Source organism: Bombina bombina, chromosome 3 (assembly GCF_027579735.1).
Source record: "Bombina bombina isolate aBomBom1 chromosome 3, aBomBom1.pri, whole genome shotgun sequence".
Classification (NCBI taxonomy): Eukaryota; Metazoa; Chordata; class Amphibia; order Anura; family Bombinatoridae; genus Bombina; species Bombina bombina.
In genome coordinates this window covers 991,784,488-991,809,793 of record NC_069501.1, presented here as the reverse complement: position 1 = coordinate 991,809,793, position 25,306 = coordinate 991,784,488, and the positions used below count along the sequence as shown (strand labels likewise).

Sequence of the window (25,306 nt, the reverse complement as noted above, 5' to 3'; positions counted from 1 at the left end):
ACTGGGGGATGAGGGAAGTGGGGGGAGGTATTAAAGACTTTGGCTTGGGTGTCTTTGCCTCCTCCTGGTGGCCAGTTTCTGTAACTGCCAAAAGTAATGAATGCAGCTTTTTTAAGAATCTAGGTTTAGCTTTACGGCATATATAAATATTATATATATGATATTCACAGCACAGCTAACTTTAAAGAGGTAGATGTTGTCCAGTACAGTAAGTGATTGATATACATAATTTGTTATGCACCAATATGGTGACACTCAGCTCCAGTCTATAAGCACATAGAACAGTCTAGGTCATGGATGGCACAAGTTGTGGCTGCCCATGGGAAGGAGCAGAACTGAAAATGTGTACAAAAGTCTTTGACCACAGGAAACTGCTAGAGTTGCAACAACTAATCGATATATTCGATAATAATCGATTATGAAAATAGTTGTCAACGAATCTCATAATCGATTAGTTGGTTAGTAATTAGTTGGTCTGTGCACAACACCAGCTGCTTCACTCCGATGAACTCCTGTACATGGTATTGTGGTTAATAGTTATGTTTTTAGCCTAAATGACGTCTACAGATGTTTACTTTTAACTTTTTTTCCGGATAGTATACGTTTACAACTACTCCTGGCTTATATACAACCCAGAAATAATAGGAATCATCATTTGGATTGTTTATAATAAATCAGGTGATTTGGAACTATACTTTCCATGATATAGTGCTGAATTTGTTATTTACACCTAGCCCTAGATAGATGGGATTTGTTATTTGAATTGATGTGCACTATTATCTGTTTGTACAATTATTAGCGGATCACTTTCTATTGCTGATTATATGTACTTTATAGATAAAAGTGTAAGACTTTGTCCTGTTATTGATATATAGTCCCTAGCGCTTTTGACTTTTAATAATGTGTAATATGTACCAGATTCAACCTCTATAAGCATATGTCGGTTATTTTAAGAGCAGACTAGATATTTTTTCCCTAACCTTATAGTTGGTTTTTTACCATTGCATATAGATATTCAAGATATTTCTTTCATGAAATTGGCAAGAGTCCATGAGCTAGTGACATATGGGATATACAATCCTACCAGGAGGGGCAAAGTTTCCCAAACCTCAAAATGCCTATAAATACACCCCTCACCACACCCACAATTCAGTTTTACAAACTTTGCCTCCTATGGAGGTGGTGAAGTAAGTTTGTGCTAAGATTTCTACGTTGATATGCGCTTCTCAGCATTGTTGAAGCCAGATTCCTCTCAGAGTACAGCGAATGTCAGAGGGACGTGAAGGGAGTATCATTTATTGAATACGATGATTTCCCTAACGGGGGTCTATTTCATAGGTTCTCTGTTATCGGTTGTAGAGATTCATCTCCTACCTCCCTTTTCAGATCGACGATATACTCTCAATTTACCATTACCTCTACTAATTACTGTTTCAGTACTGGTTTGGCTATCTGCTATATGTGGATGGGTGTCTTTGGGTAAGTATGTTTTTTATTACTTAAGACACCTCAGCTATGGTTTGGCACTTTATGCATTTATATAAAGTTCTAAATATATGTATTGTACTTATATTTGCCATGAGTCAGGTTCATGTATTTCCTTCTGCAGGCTGTCAGTTTCATATTTGGGAATGTAAACATTTTTTAAGAAATTTATTTCTTACCTGGGGTTTAGTCTTTTTTCAATTGACTACTTCTTGTAATTGCGGGTATTAGGCCCGCCGGTGCGTCAAATGCTAGACTTTATTGCGTCATTCTTGTCGTGAAAATTTTTTGGCGCGAAAAAGTATGTTTATGACGCAACTTCGTCATTTCCGCCGTCATACGTGACGCTGAGACCTTTCACACGACAGCGTCAGTGACGCAAGTGTCTCATTTCCGGTCATTTTTGGCGCCAAAAAAGTATTTAAGTTACGTTGTGCGTCATACTTGGCGCCAAATTTTTTTCATTATTTCAATACTCCTTGTTTGTTTGCCTCTTGCTTTTTGCTTTCAGAGGCCTATGCTATTGCATTTTTTCCCATTCCTGAAACTGTCATATAAGGAAATAGATAATATTGATTTATATGTTTTTTTTTTTCTCTTACATTGTGCAAGATGTCCCAATCTGATCCTGCCTCAGAAGTTTCTGCTGGAACATTGCTGCCTGACATCGGTTCTACCAAAGCTAAGTGCATTTGTTGTAAAGTTGTAGAAATTATTCCACCGAATGTCATGATAAACTTTTACATGCAGATAGTGTTTCCATCAGTAATAGTACATTGCCAGTTGCAGTTCCTTCAACTTCTAATGTGCATGATATACCTGTAAATTTTAAAGAATTTGTTTGATTCTATTATGAAGGCTTTGTCTGCATTTCCACCTTCTAATAAACGTAAAAGGTCTTTTAAAACTTCTCATTTAGCTGATGAAATATCAAATGACCAGCAACATAATTTATCCTCTTCTGAGGAAATATCTGATTCAGAAGATCCTTCCTCAGACATTGACACTGACAAATCCACTTATTTATTTTAAATAGAGTATATGCGTTCTTTATTAAAAGAAGTGTTAATTACTTTGGATATTGAGGTAACCAGTCCTATTGACTTTCAGTCTAATAAACGTTTAAATGCTGTATTTAAACCTCAAGGGGTTTTTCCTATTCCTGAGGCTATTTCTGATATGATTTCTATGGAATGGAATAAGCCAGGTACTTCTTTTATTCCTTCTTCAAGGTTTAAAAAATTGTATCCTTTACCAGCAAAATCTATAGAGTTTTAGGAAAGAATCCCCAAAGTTGATGGGGCTATTTCTACTCTTGCTAAACGTACCACTATTCCTATGGAAGATAGCACTTCCTTTAAGGATCCTTTAGATAGGAAGCTTGAATCTTATCTAAGGAAGGCCTATTTATAATCAGGTTATCTTCTCAGACCTGCTATTTCTTTGGCTGATGTTGCAGCTGCATCAACTTTCTGGTTGCAAAATTTAGCGCAAAATGAATTGGATTCTGACATATCTAGCGTTATTTGCTTACTGCAACATGCTAATCATTTTATTTGTGATGCCATTTTTGATATCAAAATTGATGTTAGATCCATGTCTTTAGCTGTTTTAGCTAGAAGAGCTTTGTGGCTTAAATCTTGGAATGCTGATATGACATCTAAACCTAGATTACTATATCTCTTTCTTTCCAAGGTAATAATTTATTTGGTTCTCAGTTGGATTCTATTATTTCAACTATCACTGGGGGAAAAGGAGTTTTTTTTGCCTCAGGATAAAAAAACATAAGGGTAAATCTAAGGCTTCTAACCGTTTTCATTCCTTTCGTCAGAATAAAGAACAAAAACTCAATCCTTCCCCTAAGGAATCTGCTTCCAATTGGAAGCATTCCTCAAATTGGAATAAATCCAAGCCATTTAGGAAACCAAAGTCAGCCCCTAAATCCGCATGAAGGTGCGGCCCTCATGCCAGCTCAGCTGGTAGGGGTCAGATTAAGGTTTTTCAAGGATTTTTGGATAAAATCTGTCCAAAATCATTGGATTCAGAGCATTGTCTCTCAAGGGTATCGAATAGGATTCAAAGTAAGACCTCCTGTGAGAAGATTTTTTCTCTCACGCTGTAAATCCAGTAAAAGCTCAGGCTTTTCTGAAGTGTGTTTCAGATCTGGAGTCTTCAGGGGTAATCATGCCAGTTCCTCCTCAGGAACAAGGTTTGGGGTTTTATTCAAACCTATTCATTGTACCAAAGAAAGAAAATTTATTCAGACCAGTTCTGGATCTAAAAATTTTGAATCGTTATGTAAGAGTACCAACTTTCAAGATGGTGACTATAAGGACTATTCTGCCTTTTTTTCAGCGAGGACATTATATGTCCACAATAGACTTGCAGGATGCATACCTTCATATTCCGATTCATCCAGAACACTTTCAGTTTCTGAGATTCTCTTTTCTTGACAAGCATTACCAATTTGTTGCTCTTCCATTTGGCCTAGCAACAGCTTCAAGAATCTTTTCAAAGGTTCTGGGTGCCCTACTATCTGTAATCCGAGAACAGGGTATTGCGGTGTTTCCTTATTTGGACGATATCTTGTTACTAGCTCAGTCTTTACATACTGCAGAATCTCACACGAATCAACTAGTGTTTCTTCGGAAACATGGTTGGAGGATCAATTTACCAAAAAGTTTCTTGATTCCTCAGACAAGGGTCACCTTTTTAGGCTTCCAGATAGATTCAGTGTCCATGACTGTCTAACAGACAAGAGACATTTAAAATTGGTCGCAGCATGCCGGCTCCTTCAGTCTCAGTCATTCCCTTCAGTGGCTATGTGCATGGAAGTTTTAGGTCTCATGACTGCAGCATCGGACGCGATCCCCTTTGCTCGTTTTCACATGAGACCTCTACAGCTTTGTATGCTGAATCAGTGGTGCAGGGATTATACAAAGATATCACAATTAATATCCTTGAATCCCAATGTACGACACTCTCTGACATGGTGGGTAGATCATCGTTTGGTTCAAGGGGCTTCTTTTGTTCGCCCAACCTGGACTGTGATCACAACAGATGCAAGTCTTTCAGGTTGGGGAGCTGTTTGGGGATCTCTGACAGCACAAGGGGTTTGGAAATCTCAAGAGGCGAGATTACCAATAAATATTTTAGAACTCTGTGCAATTCTCAGGGCTCTTCAGTTCTGGCCTCTGCTAAAGAGAGAACCGTTCATTTGTTTTCAGACAGACAATATCACAACTGTGGCTTATGTCAATCATCAGGGTGGGACTCACAGTCCCCAAGCTATGAAAGAAGTATCTCGGATACTTGCCTGGGCGGAATTCAGCTCCTGTCTAATCTCTGCGGTGCATATCCCAGGCGTAGACAATTGGGAGGCGGATGATCTCAGCCGCCAGACTTCACATCTGGATGGAGAGACCACTCCCCTGGATGTATTTTCTCAGATTCTTCAGATGTGGGGGCTTCCAGAGATAGATCTCATGGCCTCTCATCTAAACAAGAAACTTCCCAGATACCTGTCCAGGGATGTTCAGGCGGAAGCAGTGGATGCGCTGACACTTCCTTGGTGTTATCAGCCTGCTTACATCTTCCCGCCTATAGTTCTCCTTCCAAGAGTGATCTCCAAAATCATCATGGAACAGTCTTTTGTGTTGCTGGTGGCTCCAGCATGGCCACACAGGTTTTGGTATGCGGATCTGGTTCGGATGTCCAGTTGCCCGCTTTGGCCACTTCCGTTACGGCCGGACCTACTATCTCAAGGTCCGTTTTTTCATCAGGATCTCAAATCATTAAATTTGAAGGTATGGAAATTGAACGCTTAGTTCTAAGTCATAGAGGTTTCTCTGACTCAGTGATTAATACTATGTTACAAGCTCGTAAATCTGTTTCTAGGAAGATTTATTATAGAGTTTGGAAGACTTACATTTCATGGTGTTCTTCTCATAGATTCTCCTGGCATTCTTTTAGAATTCCTAGAATTTTACAGTTCCTTCAGGATGGTTTGGATAAGGGTTTGTCTGCAAGTTCCTTAAAAGGACAAATCTCCGCTCTTTCTGTTTTATTTCACAGAAAGATTGCTATACTTCCTGATATTCACTGTTTTGTACAGGCTTTAGTTCGTATTAAGCCTGTCATTAAATCAATTTCTCCTCCGTGGAGTCTTAATTTGGTTCTGAAGGCTTTACAGGCTCCTCCATTTGAGCCTATGCATTCTTTGGACATTAAACTACTTTCTTGGAAAGTGTTGTTCCTTTTGGCTATCTCTTCTGCTAGAAGAGTTTCTGAGCTATCTGCTCTTTCTTGTGAGTCTCCTTTTCTGATTTTTCATCAGGATAAGGCAGTTTTGCGGACTTCTTTTCAAGTTTTACCTAAGGTTGTGAATTCTAACAACATTAGTAGAGAAATTGTTGTCCCTTCCTTGTGTCCTAATCCTAAGAATTCTTTGGAGAGATCCTTACATTCTTTGGATGTGGTAAGAGCTTTGAAATATTATGTGGAAGCTACTCAAGATTTCAGGAAGACTTCCATTCTATTTGTTTTATTTTCTGGTCCTAGGAAAGGTCAGAAGGCTTCTGCTATTTCCTTGGCTTCTTGGTTGAAGCTTTTGATTCATCAAGCTTATTTGGAGTCGGGTCAGGCCCCGCCTCAGAGAATTACAGCTCATTCTACTAGATCAGTCTCCACTTTGTGGGCTTTTAAGAATGAAGCTACAGTTGATCAGATTTGCAAAGCGGCGACTTGGTCCTCTTTGCATACATTTACTAAATTCTACCGTTTTGATGTATTTGCTTCTTCAGAAGCAGTTTTTGGTAGAAAAGTTCTTCAGGCAGCTGTTTCAGTTTGATTCTTCTGCTTTTTAATTTAAGTTTTTTTTCTTTCAAAAATGAAAATAAACTTTTTTTTCAGCGAATTATGGCTGTTTTTATTTTTATTCCCTCCCTCTCTAGTGACTCTTGAGTGGAAGACTCCACACATCTTGGGTATTTGATATCCCATATGTCACTAGCTCATGGACTCTTGCCAATTTCATGAAAGAAAACTTAATTTATGTAATAACTTACCTGATAAATGAATTTCTTTCATATTGGCATGAGTCCATGAGGCCCACCCTTTTTATGGTGGTTATGATTTTTTGTATAAAGCACAATTATTTCCAAATTTCCTTTGTGATGCTTTCTACTCCTTTATCACCCCACTGCTTGGCTATTCGTTAAACTGAATTGTGGGTGTGGTGAGGGGTGTATTTATAGGCATTTTGAGGTTTGGGAAACTTTGCCCCTCCTGGTAGGATTGTATATCCCATATGTCACTAGCTCATGGACTCTTGCCAATATGAAAGAAATTTATTTATCAGGTAAGTTCTTACATAAATTATGTTTATGTTAGAATGAAGTCCAGCCTTACTTTGTTAAGGGGCCCCTTGCATTGGTGGGGAGTTAAAGGGACACTAAACTCAAACAATTTATTTTATGATTCAGGCAGATAATACAATTTTAAACATTCCAATTTACTTTTATTATTTAATTTGCTCCATTCTTTACAAATCAATTGTTAAAGAAATAGCAATGTACATGGGAGCACCAATCACACAAGGCAACTATGTGCAGCCACCAATCAGCAGCTACTGAGCCTATCTAGATATTTTTTCAGCAAAGCATATCAAGAAAATGAAGCAAATTAGATAATAGAAGTAAAATTGTATGCTCTTTCTAAACCTTGAAAGAAAAGAAAATGGGTTTAATGTCCCTTTAACAAAGATAAATATCCCACCTTGGTGGAATTGGCAAAATCCTACATATGCATCTCAACACCATTTGAGCGGTTTTTTTTTTGTATCCGATTAATCGAAAAAATAATTGGCCGATTAATCGATTATGAAAATAATCGATAGTTGCAGCCCTAGAAACTGCCAAACTAAAATCTGTGCCTTCTGTGGTTGGGAAAACAAGGAATCCAGAAGTCAAAAGATCCTTCTGGAGGGAACAGCGGATACCCTGCAACCTAATCTCAGCCCTGTGCCTCTTAACAATTTTAGCAAATTATACAATATATATTATAGAAGCATCACTTGTCTAGGTTTTAGGAATTTGCATGCTTCAATATCGGTGAAATCATTACAAATTGTTTAAAAAGCCACCATAAAAACTTGCCCTGCTAGAAGAGATTGGATTGAGTAATAAAGCAATCATGTTTGTATCTACACAAGCAATGTCATTGTAGTTTAAATGAGACAGGGCCCAGTATAGGTACTGCACTTTGATGGAACAGAACTTACACACACACCATTACTTTAAAAATAAATTTCAGTGAGCATTCCAGTGCTACTGTTGGGTGGCTTCCCAAAACACCCCTTCCGCATAGGTCCCATAAGTCACACAATCCATAAATTCACAAAAATAGGTGATGTGTTTTAAATAAACAAATTGTGCGCTAGAGAAGTATTGTGTTCTGTACTTTAGCAATTATCTAAATACTTCCATTTTCTGTCCTGGCTACACTTATGTATTTGCTTAGAATGGTCACACCATAATTTTGCTTTCTACATACCAATCTCCAATGCTGCTCTGAGTGCTCTCCTTGGTATTATGCAAATTTAGCTCAGCATTTCTAAGGGCCTTTTTAAAAGCATGCTGGGGAAAACAAAAAAAAAAAAAAACAGGCATCAGCAATACATTTTTTGCAAGAGCAAAGCAAAATGGAAATCATTGTTATACATATACTGTACAGTCTTCAATTTGGTCTGCATAATCCAAGTACAATACATTCTACATTTTTCTCTAAGATACACATTCCTTGCTATTAATAACCTATTCAAGATATGATCACAATATTAAAGCAATTTATTTGTAAACCTTTAATGAGGAGTAGAAAACATAATTTATGCTTACCTGATAAATTTATTTCTCTTGTGGTATATCCAGTCCACGGATCATCCATTACTTGTGGGATATTCTCCTTCCCAACAGGAAGTTGCAAGAGGATCACCCACAGCAGAGCTGCTATATAGCTCCTCCCCTAACTGCCATATCCAGTCATTCGACCGAAGACAAGCAGAGAAAGGAGAAACCATAGGGTGCAGTGGTGACTGTAGTTTAAAATTAAAAAATACCTGCCTTAAAATGACAGGGCAGGCCGTGAACTGGACACACCACAAGAGAAATAAATTTATCAGGTAAGCATAAATTATGTTTTCTCTTGTAAGGTGTATCCAGTCCACGGATCATCCATTACTTGTGGGATACCAATACGAAAGCTAAAGTACACGGATGAAGGGAGGGACAAGGCAGGAACTTAAACGGAAGGTACCACTGCCTGTAAAACCTCTCTCCCAAAAATAGCCTCCGAAGAAGCAAAAGTATCAAATTTATAGAATTTTGAAAAGGTATGAAGCGAAGACCAAGTCGCCGCCTTGCAAATCTGTTCAACAGAAGCCTCATTTTTAAAGGCCTATGTGGAAGCCACAGCTCTAGTAGAATGAGCTGTAAACCTTTCAGGAGGCTGCTGGCCAGCAGTCCCATAAGCTAAGCATATTATACTCCTTAGCCAAAAAGAAAGAGAAGTTGCCGAAGCCTTTTGGCCTCTCCTCTGTCCAGAGTAGACAACAAACAATCTCCTGATTGATATTCTTATTAGATACCACCTTAGGTAAAAACCCAGGTTTAGCACGCAGAACTACCTTATCTGCATGGAAGATCATATAAGGATAATCACATTGTAAGGCAGATAACTCTGAACTCTTCGAGCCGAGGAAATAGCTACAAAAAAAAAACTTTCCAAGATAAAAGTTTGATATCTATGGAATGAAGAGGTTCAAACGGAACCCCCTGAAGAACTTTAAGAACCAAATTTAAGCTCCAAGGTGGAGCAACAGGTTTAAACACAGGCTTGATTCTAACTAAAGCCTGACAAAATGCCTGAACGTCTGGAACATCCGCCAGACACTTGTGCAAAAGAATAGACAGAGCAGAAATCTGTCCCCTATCTTATGATAGATTTTCCTGGCGACAGGCTTTCGAGCCTGAATTAAGGTGTCAATGACTGACTCGGAGAAAACATGCTTTGATAAAATCAAGCGTTCAATCTCCAGGCAGTCAGCCTCAGAGAAATTAGATTTGGATGGTTGAAAGGACCTTGAAGTAGAAGGTCCTGTGTCAGCGGCAGAGTCCATGGTGGAAAGGATGACATGTCCACCAGATCTGCATACCAAGTCCTGCGTGGCCACGCAGGCGCTATCAAGATCACCGATGCTCTCTCCTGCTTGATTTTGGCAATCATACGAGGGAGCAGAGGAAACGGTGGAAACACATAAGCCAGGTTGAAGGACCAAGGCGCTGCTAGAGCATCTATCAGCGTTGCCTTCGGGTCCCTGAACCTGGATCCGTAACAAGGAAGTTTGGCGTTCTGGCGAGACGCCATGAGATCCAGTTCTGGTTTGCCCTAACTATGAATCAATTGTGCAAACACCTCCGGATGGAGTTTCCACTCCCCCGGATGAAAAGTCTGACGACTTAGAAAATCCGCCTCCCAGTTCTCTACACCTGGGATATGGATAGCTGATAGGTGGCAAGAGTGAATCTCTGCTCAGCGAATTATCTTTGAGACTTCTAACATTGATAGGGAACTCCTTGTTCCCCCTTGATGGTTGATGTAAGCCACAGTCGTGATGTTGTCCGACTGAAATCTGATGAAACTCATTGTCGCTAGCTGAGGCCAAGCCTGAAGAGCATTGAATATCGCTCTTAGTTCCAGAATGTTTATCGGAAGGAGTGTCTCCTCCTGAGTCCACGATCCCTGAGCCTTCAGGGAGTTCCAGACTGCTCCCCAGCCTAGAAGGCTGGCATCTGTCGTTACAATTGTCCAATCTGGCCTGCGAAAGGTCATACCTTTGGACAGATGGACCCGAGATAGCCACCAGAGAAGAGAATCCCTGGTCTCTTGATCCAGATTTAGTAGAGTGGACAAATCTGTGTAATCCCCATTCCACTGGCTGAGCATGCAGAGTTGCAGCGGTCTGAGATGTAGGCGGGCGAACGGCACTATGTCCATTGCCGCTACCATTAAGCCGATTACTTCCATACACTGAGCGACCGAAGGGCGAGGAGTGGAATAAAGAACACGGCAGGAATTTAGAAGTTTTGATAACCTGGTCTCTGTCAGGTAAATCCTCATTTCTACAGAATCTATCAGAGTTCCCAGAAAGGATACTCTTGTGAGAGGGGATAGAGAACTCTTTTCTTCGTTCACTTTCCACCCATGAGACCTCAGAAATGCCAGAACTATGTCCGTATGAGACTTGGCAATTTTGAAATTTGACGCCTGTATCAGAATGTTGTCTAAATAAGGGGCCACTGCTATGCCCCGCGGCCTTAGGACCGCCAGAAGTGACCCCAGAACTTTCGTAAAGATTCTTGGGGCTGTAGCTAACCCAAATGGAAGAGCTACAAACTGGTAATGCCTGTCTAGGAAGGCAAACCTGAGAAACCGATGATGATCTTTGTGTATCGGAATGTGAAGATACGCATCCTTTAAATCCACTGTAGTCATGTATTGACCCTCCTGGATCATAGGCAGGATGGTACGAATAGTGTCCATCTTGGATGGAACCCTGAGAAATTTGTTTAAGATCTTGAGATCCAAGATTGGTCTGAAGGTTCCCTCTTTTTTGGGAACCACAAACAGATTTGAATAGAATCCTTGTCCCTGTTCCTCCTTTGTGTAAAAATGCCTCTCTCTTTATCTGGTTTGTAGATAATTGTGAAAGGTGAAATCTCCCTTTTGGAGGAGAAGCTTTGAAGTCCAGAAAATACCACTGGGATACAATTTCCAACGCCCAGAGATCCTGGACATCTCTTGCCCAAGCCTGGGCGAAGAGCGAAAGTCTGCCCCCTACTAGATCCGTTACCGGATAGGGGGCTGATACTTCATGCTGTCTTAGGGGCAGCAGCAGGCTTTTTGGCCTGCTTCCCTTTGTTCCAGGTCTGGTTAGGTCTCCAGACCGACTTGGACTGGGCAAAAGTTCCCTCTTGTATTGCATTAGAGGAAGTTGATGCCGCACTCGCCTTGAAGTTTCGAAAGGCACGAAAATTAGATTGTTTGGCCCTTGATTTGGACCTATCCTGAGGAAGGGCATGACCTTTTCCTCCAGTGATATCAGAAATGATCTCCTTCAAACCAGGCCCGAATAGGGTTTGCCCCTTGAAGGAAATGTTAAGCAGCTTAGACTTTGAAGTAACGTCAGCTGACCATGATTTAAGCCATAGCGCCCTGCGCGCTTGAATAGCAAAACCAGAATTCTTAGCCGTTAGTTTAGTCAAATGAACAATGGCATCAGAAACAAAAGAATTGGCTAGCTTAAGTGCTCTAAGCTTGTCAAGTATGTCATCCAATGGGGTCTTTACCTGTAAAGCCTCTTCCAGAGACTCAAACCAGAAGGCCGCAGCAGCAGTGACTGGGGCAATGCATGCAAGGGGCTGTAGAATAAAACCTTGTTGAATAAACATTTTCTTAAGGTAACCCTCTAACTTTTTATCCATTGGATCTGAGAAAGCACAACTGTCCTCGACAGGGATAGTAGTACGCTTAGCTAGGGTAGAAACTGCTCCCTCCACCTTAGGGACTGTCTACCATAAGTCCCGTGTGGTGGCATCTATTGGAAACATTTTCTTAAAAATAGGAGGGGGAGAGAACGGCACACCTGGTCTATCCCATTCCTTAGTAATAATTTCTGTAAACCTTTTAAGTATTGGAAAGACATCAGTGCACACCGGCACTGCATAGTATTTGTCCAATCTACACAATTTTTCTGGCACTGCAATTGTATCACAGTCATTCAGAGCAGCTAAAACCTCCCTGAGCAGCACGCGGAGGTGTTCAAGCTTAAATTTAAATGTAGACATATCAGAATCAGGTTGAATCTTTTTCCCTGAGTCGGAACCATCACCCACAGAAAGCTCTCCTTCCTCAGCTTCTGTATATTGTGAGGGAGTATCAGACATAGCTCTTAAAGCGTCAGTATGCTCTGTATTTCTTCTAACTCCAGAGCTATCTCGCTTTCTGGATAATACCGCTGACAGTGTATTATCCATGACCGCTGCCATGTCTTGTAAAGTAAAGGCTATGGGCGCACTAGATGTACTTGGCGCCATTAGAGCGTGAGTCCCTTGAGCGGGAGTCAAAGGGTCTGACATGTGGGGCGAGTTAGTCGGCATAACTTCCCCCTCGTCAGATTCCTCTGGTGATAAATTTTTTAAAGACAGAATATGATCTTTATTGCTTAAAGTGAAATCAGTACATTTGGTACACATTCTAAGAGGGGGTTCCACCATGGCTTCTAAACATAATGAACAAGGAGTTTCCTCTATGTCAGACATGTTTAAACAGACTAGCAATGAGACCAGCAAGCTTGGAAAACACTTTAAATCAAGTTAACAAGCAAAAAATAAAAACTGTACTGTGCCTTTAAGAAAAACAATTTGTCAGAATTTGAAAAACAGTGAAAAAAAGCAGTAAATCAAACGAAATTTTTACAGTGTGTATAATAAGCTAACAGAGCATTGCACCCACTTGCAAATGGATGATTAACCCCTTAGTTCAAAAAACGGATCAAAAAAATGATAGATATTTTTTTAACAGCACACCAAACTGCCATAGCCTTGCTGTGGGCCTACCTTCCCCAACAAACGATTTTGGAAAGCCTAAGAGCCCTTGAGAGAGGTCCTATAGCATTCAGGGGACTCCTGGAGGAAGCTGGATGTCTCAGTCTGTAAAAGTTACTGCGCAAAAAAGCGCTAAATTAGGCCCCTCCCACTCATAGTAACACAGTGGAAAGCCTCAGGAAACTGTTTCTAGGCAAATTTAAGCCAGCCATGTGGAAAAAAACTAGGCCCCAATAAAGTTTTATCACCAAAGTATATATAAAAACGTTTAAACATGCCATCAAACGTTTTATATTGCAAATCTATAAGAGTATTACCTCAGAAAGTAAGCATGATACCAGTCGCTATTAAATCACTGTATTCAGGCTTACCTTACATAAATTTGGTATCAGCAGCATTTTCTAGCATACACATCTTCTAGAAAATTTTTTAACTGCACATACCTCATAGCAGGATAACCTGCACACCATTGCCCTGCTGAAGTTACCTCTCTCTTCAGTCATGTGTGAGAACAGCAATGGATCTTAGTTACAACCTGCTAAGATCATAGAAATCACAGGCAGATTCTTCTTCTATTTTCTGCCTGGGACAAAATAGTACAACTCCGGTACAATTTAAAATAAACTTTTGATTGAAGTATAAAACAAACTACGTTACACGACTTTCCTCTTACTACCTCCATGCTTGTTGAGAGTTGCAAGAGAATGACTGGGTATGGCAGTTAGGGGAGGAGCTATATAGCAGCTCTGCTGTGGGTGATCCTCTTGCAACTTCCTGTTGGGAAGGAGAATATCTCACAAGTAATGGATGATCCGTGGACTGGATACACCTTACAAGAGAAAACAAAATTTATGCCTACCTGATAAATGATTTTCTTTCGGGATGATAGGAGAACATAGGAATTCCATAACGTGGGATATACTTCCCACCACTAGGAGGAGGCCGAGAGCCCACACAAGAGCTTTAATCCCATCCAAACTCGACTCTCTCCTCAGTTTAACATATAGCCGAGCACAGAAAACATAATTTATGTAAGAACTTACCTGATAAATTCATTTCTTTCATATTAGCAAGAGTCCATGAGCTAGTGACGTATGGGATATACATTCCTACCAGGAGGGGCAAAGTTTCCCAAACCTTAAAATGCCTATAAATACACCCCTCACCACACCCACAATTCAGTTTAACGAATAGCCAAGAAGTGGGGTGATAAAAAAGTGCGAAAGCATATAAAAAAAGGAATTGGAATAATTGTGCTTTATACAAAAAAATCATAACCACCACAAAAAGGGTGGGCCTCATGGACTCTTGCTAATATGAAAGAAATGAATTTATCAGGTAAGTTCTTACATAAATTATGTTTTCTTTCATGTAATTAGCAAGAGTCCATGAGCTAGTGACGTATGGGATAATGATTACCCAAGATGTGGATCTTTCCACACAAGAGTCACTAGAGAGGGAGGGATAAAATAAAGACAGCCAATTCCTGCTGAAAATAATCCACACCCAAAATAAAGTTTAATAAAAAACATAAGCAGAAGATTCAGACTGAAACCGCTGCCTGAAGTACTTTTCTACCAAAAACTGCTTCAGAAGAAGAAAATACATCAAAATGGTAGAATTTAGTAAAAATATGCAAAGAGGACCAAGTTGCAGCTTTGCAAATCTGATCAACCGAAGCTTCATTCCTAAACGCCCAGGAAGTAGAAACTGACCTGGTAGAATGAGCTGTAATCCTCTGAGGCGGAGTTTTACCCGACTCAACATAGGCAAGATGAATTAAAGATTTCAACCAAGATGCCAAAGAAATGGCAGAAGCTTTCTGGCCTTTTCTAGAACCGGAAAAGATAACAAATAGACTAGAAGTCTTTCGGAAAGACTTAGTAGCTTCAACATAATATTTCAAAGCTCTAACAACATCCAAAGAATGCAAAGCTTTCTCCTTAGAATTCTGAGGATTAGGACATAATGAAGGAACCACAATTTCTCTAATTACTAATGTTGTTGGAATTCACAACTTTAGGTAAAAATTCAAAAGAAGTTCGCAACACCGCCTTATCCTGATGAAAAATCAGAAAAGGAGACTCACAAGAAAGAGCAGATAATTCAGAAACTCTTCTGGCAGAAGAGATGGCCAAAAGGAACAAAACTTTCCAAGAAAGTAATTTAATGACCAATGAATGCATAGGTTCAAAGGGAGGAGCTTGAAGAGCTCCCAGAACCAAATTCAAACTCCAAGGAGGAGAAATTGACTTAATGACAGGTTTTATATGAACCAAAGCTTGTACAAAACAATGAATATCAGGAAGAATAGCAATCTTTCTGTGAAAAAGAACAGAAAGAGCAGAGATTTGTCCTTTCAAGGAACTTGCAGACAAACCCTTATCTAAACCATCCTGAAGAAACTGTAAAATTCTCAGTATTCTAAAAGAATGCCAAGAAAAATGATGAGAAAGACACCAAAAAATAAGTCTTCCAGACTCTATAATATATCTCTCTAGATACAGATTTACGAGCCTGTAACATAGTAACATAGAAACATAGATATTGACGGCAGATAAGAGCCATAGGCCCAGCAAGTCTGCCCCACTAGTATTAATCACAGAGTCAGAGAAACCTCTTTGACCAAGAATCAAGCGTTCAATCTCCATACCTTTAAATTTAAGGATTTCAGATCCTGATGGAAAAAAGGACCTTGTGACAGAAGGTCTGGTCTAACGGAAGAATCCACGGTTGGCAAGAGGCCATCCGGACAAGATCCGCATACCAAACCTGTAAGGCCATGCCGGAGCTACCAGCAGAACAAACGAGCATTCCTTCAGAATCTTGGATATTACTCTTGGAAGAAGAACTAGAGGCGGAAAGATATAGGCAGGATGATACTTCCAAGGAAGTGATAATGCATCCACTGCCTCCGCCTAAGGATCCCGGGATCTGGACAGATATCTGGGAAGTTTCTTGTTTAGATGAGACGCCATCAGATCTATTTCTGGAAGTTCCCACATTTGAACAACCTGAAGAAATACCTCTGGGTGAAGAGACCATTCGCCCGGATGCAACGTTTGGCGACTGAGATAATCCGCTTCCCAATTGTCTACACCTGGGATATGAACCGCAGAGATTAGACAGGAGCTGGATTCCGGCCAAACTAAAAAATTCGAGATACTTCTTTCATAGCCAGAGGACTGTAAGTCCCTCCTTGATGATTGATGTATGCCACAGTTGTGACATTGTCTGTCTGAAAACAAATGAACGATTCTCTCTACAGAAGAGGCCAAAACTGAAGAGCTCTGAAAATTGCACGGAGTTCCAAAATATTGATCGGTAATCTCACCTCCTGAGATTCCCAAACTCCTTGTGCCGACAGAGATCCCCACACAGCTCCCCAACCTGTGAGACTTGTATCTGTTGAAATTACAGTCCAGGTCGGAAGCACAAAAGAAGCCCCCTGAATTAAACGATGGTGATCTGTCCACCACGTTAGAGAGTGTCGAACAATCGGTTTTAAAGATATAAATTGAGATATCTTTGTGTAATCCTTGCACCATTGATTCAGCGTACAGAGCTGAAGAGGTCGCATGTGAAAAACGAGCAAAGGGGATTGCGTCCGATGCAGCAGACATAAGACCTAGAATTTCCATGCATAAGGTTACCGAAGGGAATGATTGTGACTGAAGGTTTCGACAAGCTGAAATCAATTTTAGACGTCTTTTGTCTGTTAAAGACAGAGTCATGGACACTTTATCTGGAAACCCAGAAAGGTTACCCTTGACTGAGGAATCAATGAACTTTTTGGTAAATTGATCCTCCAACCATGATCTTGAAGAAACAACACAAATCGATTCGCATGAGATTCTTCGAATGAGAAGACTGAGCAAATACCAAGATAATCGTCCAAATAAGGAAATACCAAAACCCCGTTCTCTGAATACAGAAAGAAGGGCACCGAGAATCTTTGAAAAAAATTCTTGGAACTGAGGCTAGGCCAAACGGTAGAGCCACAAAACTGGTAATGCTTGTCTAAAAAGAGAATCTCAGACACTAAAAATGATCTGGATGAATCGGAATATGCAGATACACATCCTGAAAATCTACTGTAGACATATAATGCCCTTACTAAACAAAAGGCAGAATAGTCCTACAGTAACCATCTTGAATGTTGGTATCCTTACATAACTATTCAATATTGATAGATCCGGAACTGGTCTGAAGGAATTGACCTTCTTTGGTACAATGAAGAGATAAAATAAAACCCTAGTCCCTGTTCCAGAACTGGAACTGGCATAATTACTCCAGCCAACTCTAGATCTGAAACACATTTCAGAAATGCTGAGCCTTGCTGTGTTAACTGGGACACGGGAAAGAAAAAAAAATCTCTTAGCAGGAGGCCTTAACTTGAAGCCAATTCTGTACCTTTCTGAAACAATGTTCTGAAACCAGAGATTGAGAACGGAATTGATCCAAATTCCTTTGAAGAAAACGTAATCTGCCCCATACCAGCTGAACTGGAAAAAAGGGCCGCACCTTCATGGGTACTTAGGAGCTGACTATAGGTTTCTATAAGGCTTGGATATATTCCAAACTGGAAAAAGTTTCCAAACTGATACCGCTCCTGGGGATTTAGGATCAGGCTTTTGTTCCTTATTATGAAAAAAAGAACGAAAAAATGATTATTACCCTGGACAGAAAGGGAAAACAAAGTTGACTTAGACATATCAGCATTCCAAGTTTAATCCATAAAGCTTTTCTAAAAATAGCTAGAGACATATACCTGACATCAACACTAATGATATCAAAAGATGGTATCACCAATAAAATTATTAGCATGTTATAGAATAATAATAATGCTATAAAATTATGATCTGTTACTTGTTGTGCTAAAACTTCTAACCAAAAAGTTGAAGCTGCAGCAACATCCGGTAAAAATATAGCAGGTCTAAGAAGATTACCTGAACATAAGTAAACTTTTCTTAGAAAGGATTCAATTTTCTTATCTAAAGGATCCTTAAATTTAGTACTATCTGCCGTAGAAATAGTAGTACATTTTAGCAGGAATAGAGACAGCCCCAAACCTTAGGGATTTTGTCCCAAAAAACTCTAATCTGTCAGATGGCACAGGATATAATTGCTTAAACGTTTAGAAGGAGTAAAAGAATTACCCAAATTATTCCATTCCCTGGAAATTACTTCAGAAAAAACATCAGGGAGATTAAACACTTCTGGAATAACTACAGGAGATTTAAAAACCCTATTTAAACGTTTGGATTCAGTATCAAGAGGACCAGAATCCTCTATATCTAAAGCAATTAATACTTCTTTAAAATAAAGAACGAATAAATTCCATCTTGAACAAATACAAAGATTTATCAGCATCAACCTCTGAGACAGAAACCTCTGAACCAGAAGAACCATTATCAGTATCAGAATGATGAAGTTCATTTAAAAATTCATCTGAAAAAAAGAGAAGTTTTAAAGGACTTTTATGTAAACTAGAAGGAGAAATAACAGACATAGCCTTCTAAATGGATTTAAAAAATAAAATCTCTTATGTTTATCAGGAACACTCTGAAATTTAGATGTTGACGGAACAGCAACAGGTAATATAACAGTACTAAAGGAAATTTTATCTGCATTAATAAGTTTGTCATGACATGCAATACAAACAACAGCTGGAGAAACAGATACCAAAAATTTATAGCAGATACACTTAGCTTGGTAGCTCCAGCCCCGGCAGTGATTTTCCTAAAGTATCTTCTGACTCAGTTGCAACGTGGAACATCTTGCAATATGTAATAGAAAAAACAACATATAAAGCAAAATTGAACAAAATCCTTAAATGACAGTTTCAGGAATGGGAAAAAAATGCCAGTGAACAAGCTTCTAGCAACCAGAAGCAATAAATAATGAGACTTAAATAATGTGGAGACAAAAGCGACGCCCATATTTTTTTAGCGCCAAACAAGACGCCCACATTATTTGGCGCCTAAATGCTTTTGGCGCCAAAAATGACGCCACATCCGGAACGCCGACATTTTTGGCGCAAAATAACGTCAAAAAAATGACGCAACTTCCGGCGACACGTATGACGCCGGAAACGGAAAAGAAATTTTTGCGCCAAAAAAATCCGCGCCAAGAATGACGCAATAAAATGAAGCATTTTCAGCCCCCGCGAGCCTAACAGCCCACAGGGAAAAAAAGAGTCAAATTTTTGAAAGGTAAGAAAAAAATGATTAATTCAAATGCATTATCCCAAATATGAAACTGATTGTCTGAAAAATAAGGAAAGTTGAACATTCTGAGTCAAGGCAAATAAATGTTTGAATACATATATTATGAACTTTATAAACAAAGTGCCCAACCATAGCTTAGAGTGTCACAGAAAATAAGATTTACTTACCCCAGGACACTCATCTACATGTTTGTAGAAAGCCAAACCAGTACTGAAACGAGAATCAGCAGAGGTAATGGTATATATAAGAGAATATCGTCGATCTGAAAAGGGAGGTAAGAGATGAATCTCTACGACCGATAACAGAGAACCTATGAAATAGACCCTGTAGAAGGAGATCACTGCATTCAAATAGGCAATACTCTCCTCACATCCCTCTGACATTCACTGCACGCTGAGAGGAAAACCGGGCTCCAACTTGCTGCGGAGCGCATATCAACGTAGAATCTAGCACAAACTTACTTCACCACCTCCATCGGAGGCAAAGTTTGTAAAACTGAATTGTGGGTGTGGTGAGGGGTGTATTTATAGGCATTTTGAGGTTTGGGAAACTTTGCCCCTCCTGGTAGGAATGTATATCCCATACGTCACTAGCTCATGGACTCTTGCTAATTACATGAAAGAAATAAGGAACTCGGTTTTTGGAGAGATTTAGCTTGAGGTAGTGAGTGGACATCCAGGAAGAGATGTGAGAAAGACAGTGACACGAGTTAGCAAGAAAGGAGATAGGTCTGGTGCAGAGAAGTAGATTTGGGTGTCGTCGGCATACAAATTATATTGTAAACCGTGGGAATTGATTAGGGAACCTAGTGATAACGTGTAGATTAAGAGAAGGGGACCGAGGATAGAGCCTTGTGGTACTCCGACAGAAAGTGGTGACGGGGCAGAGGAGGCCCCAGAGAAGGCTACACTAAAGGTACGGTTTGTCAGGTAGGAAGAGAGCCACAAGAGGGTGGTCAACAGTATCAAAGGCTGCGGACAGATCAAGGAGGCTACGTAGAGAGAAGTGGCCTTTTGATTTTCCTGTAAGTAGGTCGTTGGTAACCTTAACAATTGCCGTCTCTGGAGTGATGGGGACGAAATCCAGATTGCAGTGGGTCAAGGAGGGAGTTTAATGTAAGGAATTGGGATAAGCGTGCATATACTATTTTTTCGAGAAGCTTTGAGGCAAGAGGGAGGAAGGAAATAGGGCGGTAGTTGGATGGGGAGGTTGGATCAAAGGAATGTTTTTCGAGGATAGGTGTGACCAGTGCATGTTTCAGAGATGAGGGAAATATACCGGTGCTTAGGGAGAGGTTGAAAATGTGTGTGAGTATAGGGGTAAGGGTAGAAGAGATGTAGGGGAGTAGCTGTAAGGGGATAGGGTCGAGGGGACAGGTAGTGAGGTGAGAGCACAGTATAAGTGCCGAAACTTCTTCCTCAGTAACAGGGGAAAAAGAGCTAAGTTTATGGCTATGTGGGTTGTGGTTGATTGAGAGCGTTTGAGGGGGTGAGAGAATGGAATTATGTTGAGAGCTGATTTAGTTTCTGATGGAGTCGATTTTGTTATTAAAGTGGCTGGCAAAGTCTTGAGCTGACAGAGAAGTTTTATTAGGAGGTGGGCAGAGAAGAGTATTGAAAGTGGAGAACAGATGTTTTGGGTTTGAGGAAAGATTAGAGATAAGAGTAGAGAAGTAATGTTGCTTATAGAGATTAAGGGCAGAATAGGAGGAGTTCAAGATGAATTTGTAATGAAGAAAATCAGCTTAACTACGAAATTTTCTCCAGTGCCGCTCAGCAGTACGGGAAAATCTGCGTAGGTACTGTGTCAGAGGAGTATGCCAGGACTGAGGATGAGAGTGTGATTTCCGAGCTATGGTAAGAGGGGCCAGATTGTCAAGGTAGGAAAGACAAGAAGAAAATGTATGCTTACCTGATAAATGTATTTCTTTTTTGACACAATGAGTTCACGGATCATCTTAATTACTATTGGGAATATCACTCCTGCCCTGCAGCAGGCGGCAAAGAGCACCACAGCAAAGTTGTTAAATATCACCTCCCTTCCCTCCCAACCCAGTCATTTGACCAAAGTAAAGGAGACAAAGTATCAATGACCTCTTCTGAAAAAACATGTCTAGATAGAACTAGGCATTCAATCCAAGCAGTCCGCTTCAGATACTCCAGATTTGGATGGAGAAATGGGCCCTGTGTTAGAAGGTCCTTCCTTAGAGGAAACCTCCAAGGTGAAAGATGACGTCATCTTCACCGGATCCGCAAACCAGATCCTGCGAGGCCATACAGGAGCAATTAAAATCACTGACACTCTCTCATGCTTGATACGAGCAAAGACTCATGGAAGGAGAGTAAAAGGATGAAACAGGAATGCTAGACCGAAAATCCAAGGAACCGGCCGAGCAACACTCAAGGCAGCCTGAAGAGGATTCATGGACAGGGAAAATGATTGTCCCCAAGAAACACACCCTTTAAGTTGAAACAAGGGAACTCTTCCAGATTCACTTTCCATTCGTGGGAACGAAGAAAAGATAACAAAATCTCAGTATGAGATTTGCTAGATGACTATACAGATTAACGTATGACAGAACCTTTCAGGAATCACCTCAATATGAGGAGATAAGGAATATAGTCCTTACATGATAATATATATCATATATAGGACAATGCAAGAAATAGTAGACCAGCAAATTATCTCAGTTAAAGGGACACTAAATCCAAAATTTTTCTTTCATGATTCAGATAGAGCATGCAATTTTAAGCAACTTTCTAATTCACTCCTGTTATCAAATTTTCTTCGTTCTCTTGCTATCTTTATTTAAAAAGCAGGAATGTGATGCACAGGAGCCGGACCATTTTTGGTTGAGAACCTGGGTTATGCTTGCTTATTGGTGGGTAAATGTAAACCTCCAATAAGCAAGCACTATCCATGGTGCTGAACCTAAAATGGGCTGGCTGCTAAGATTTACATTCCTGCTTTTAAAATAAAGATAGCAAGAGAACGTAGAGAAAAATTAATAGGAGTAAATTAGAAAGTTGCTTAAAATTTCATGCTCTATCTGAATAATGAAAGAAAAAAAATTGGGTTCTGTGTCCCTTTAAGGATAATTAAATAAACAAAAACAAAGTGAGAAACAGTCTCCTCTATATGAAAAGGCATATGCCTGAGCAAACAAGTCTCAGAAAATAAGCTATTAAAAGGACATAACCTATTTAAAATTCCTTAAATAAAAAGGATCACTTAATAGAAGGAAAATAAATAATGAGCAGCCATAGGACTCAGATATAAATAAAATATGGCAGAGTCAAGGTTCCTTAGAAAAACTAAGAAAATTGTACGCATGCTACATAATACCCATAAAGGTAACATCTATACATGGAAAAACCATGAAAATTAGGTCCTGAATACATGCAAAATACCCACAAATGGAGACAAATACCAGTGATTAAACCATAGAATTTGATACTATCCCTAGGATAAAAAACAACTCTAAAACCAGAGGAATGTAAAAATCACATCTGTGGGACATCAAGAATCAAATTTAGATAACCTTTTCTTTCCTGAAATGAAAGAGGATATCTGTAGCAGTTAAACTACATGGACTACCACAAGATGGCAGCAAAGGATAAGAAATCCCTTATACACTCAAAAGTTCTCTGAAAAGGGTAGAATTTTTTTTTTTATGCAAGAACTTACCTGATAAATTCATTTCTTTCATAGTGGCAAGAGTCCATGAGCTAGTGACGTATGGGATATACATTCCTACCAGGAGTTTCCCAAACCTCAAAATGCCTAAAATTACACCTCCCACCACACACACACCTCAGTTTTAATGTGTAGCCAAGTAGTGAGGTGTAAAAAGGAGTAAAAAAGCATAAAAAAAAAAGGAACTGGAAAAAAAAAAAGTGCTTTTATACAAAAAAATCATAACCACCAAAAATAGGGTGGGTCTCATGGACTCTTGCCACTATGAAAGAAATGAATTTATCAGGTAAGTTCTTACATAAATTATGCTTTCTATCATGCAAGAGTCCATGAGCTAGTGACATATGGGATATAATACCCAAGTTGTGAAAATCCACAGAGTCACTAGAGAGGAAGGGATACAATAAAAAAAAGCTATTTCCGCTGAAAAAATAAAATCCAAATAATTAAGTTTTCTTCAATTTAAAAAAACCCCAAAAACCCTCAAATCATAGGCAAAAGAATCAAACTGAGACAGCTGCCTGAAGAACTTTTCTACCAAAGGTTGCTTCTGAAGAAGCAAATACATCAAAATGGCAAATATAAGCAAACACATATTTAAAATGTTACAATATAATATAGCAGACAGCCAAACCAGTACTGAAAAATATCAGCAGCGGTAATGGTATTAGAGTATAGTAAGTTTATCTGAAAAGGGAGACAGGGGATGAATCCCTGCAACTGATTATAGAGAGCCTTTGAATAGATTTCCCATGGGTGAGACCATAAAATCAACAGGCAATACTCCCTTCTCATCCCTCTGACAAACACTGTACTCAGAGGAATTGGGCTTCAGAATGCTTAGAAGCGCCTATTACAGAAGAAATCAAGCACAACTAACTTCACCACCTCCATAGGGAGGCAAAGTTTGTAAAACTGAGGTATGTGTGTGGCAAGGTGAATTTATAGGCATTTTGAGGTTTGGGAAACTTTGCCCCCTCCTGGTAGGAATGTATATCCCATACGTCACTAGCTCATGGACTCTTGTTACTTACATGAAAGAAAGTAATCCCACATTACAAGTATTTTAGCAGATCAATGCTAATACCATGTTCTTAAAATACCCAGAGGACAAGAGGTAATATAAGCCAAATCAAAGGCTTATATTCACATCCAAAATATACCCTTTACTGAAAACAGAAAGGGTGCTCAAATTTTTTAGATAATGTGCAGACATATGAAATAAATGACAAGTAAGGCAACATAATGGAGAAAATGCTAAGTAGCATAGACCACATAACATGAGATCAAATTTAGAGAGAAAAAAATACTCCCCGGTATGCTCCTAAATAAAAGGGATTGAGCCAAAGCTGTATTTTCCAAATCCCATCGGCACACTCATAATCATTTAGAATAGGCTATTTAAAGTTCATAAGAAAGCTGCAACAAGCAATCACCTATGACACTTAAGCTTTTGTACTTCACAAAAAGTGGCGCCAAAAGGAAGCGGGTCCCAAAATATAAGCAATCTACAGTCCATGGCACGAAAAACAGAATTTATGCTTACCTGATAAATTACTTTCTCCAACGGTGTGTCCGGTCCACGGCGTCATCCATTACTTGTGGGATATTCTCCTCCCCCACAGGGAAAGGCAAGGAGAGCACACAGCAAGAGCTGTCCATATAGTCCCTCCCAGGCTCCGCCCCCCCAGTCATTCGACCGACGGTTAGGAGAAAAAAAGGAGAAACTATAGGGTGCCGTGGTGACTGTAGTGTATAGAGAGAGAAATTTTTCAAACCCGATTAGGAGGAAATATATATAGGAGAAACCATATGGTACCGTGGTGACTGTAGTTAGAGAAAATAATTCATCAGACCTGATTAAAAAACCAGGGCGGGCCGTGGACCGGACACACCGTTGGAGAAAGTAATTTATCAGGTAAGCATAAATTCTGTTTTCTCCAACATTGGTGTGTCCGGTCCACGGCGTCATCCATTACTTGTGGGAACCAATACCAAAGCTTTAGGACACGGATGAAGGGAGGGAGCAAATCAGGTTACCTAAACAGAAGGCACCACGGCTTGCAAAACCTTTCTCCCAAAAATAGCCTCCGAAGAAGCAAAAAGTATCAAATTTGTAGAATTTGGCAAAAGTGTGCAGAGAAGACCAAGTCGCTGCCTCACATATCTGATCAACAGAAGCCTCGTTCTTGAAGGCCCATGTGGAAGCCACAGCCCTAGTAGAGTGAGCTGTTA

General features: G+C 39.8%; 1 protein-coding gene across 1 annotated transcript in view; it reads right to left on the bottom strand.

The window, feature by feature from the left end:
• Nucleotides 1-25,306, bottom strand: part of PAN2 (poly(A) specific ribonuclease subunit PAN2) — a 616,232-nt gene that overhangs the window by 157,878 nt on the left and 433,048 nt on the right. The window contains 1 exon segment of the mRNA XM_053705507.1: nt 8,038-8,120. Coding sequence (XP_053561482.1) covers nt 8,038-8,120 — 83 coding nt within the window.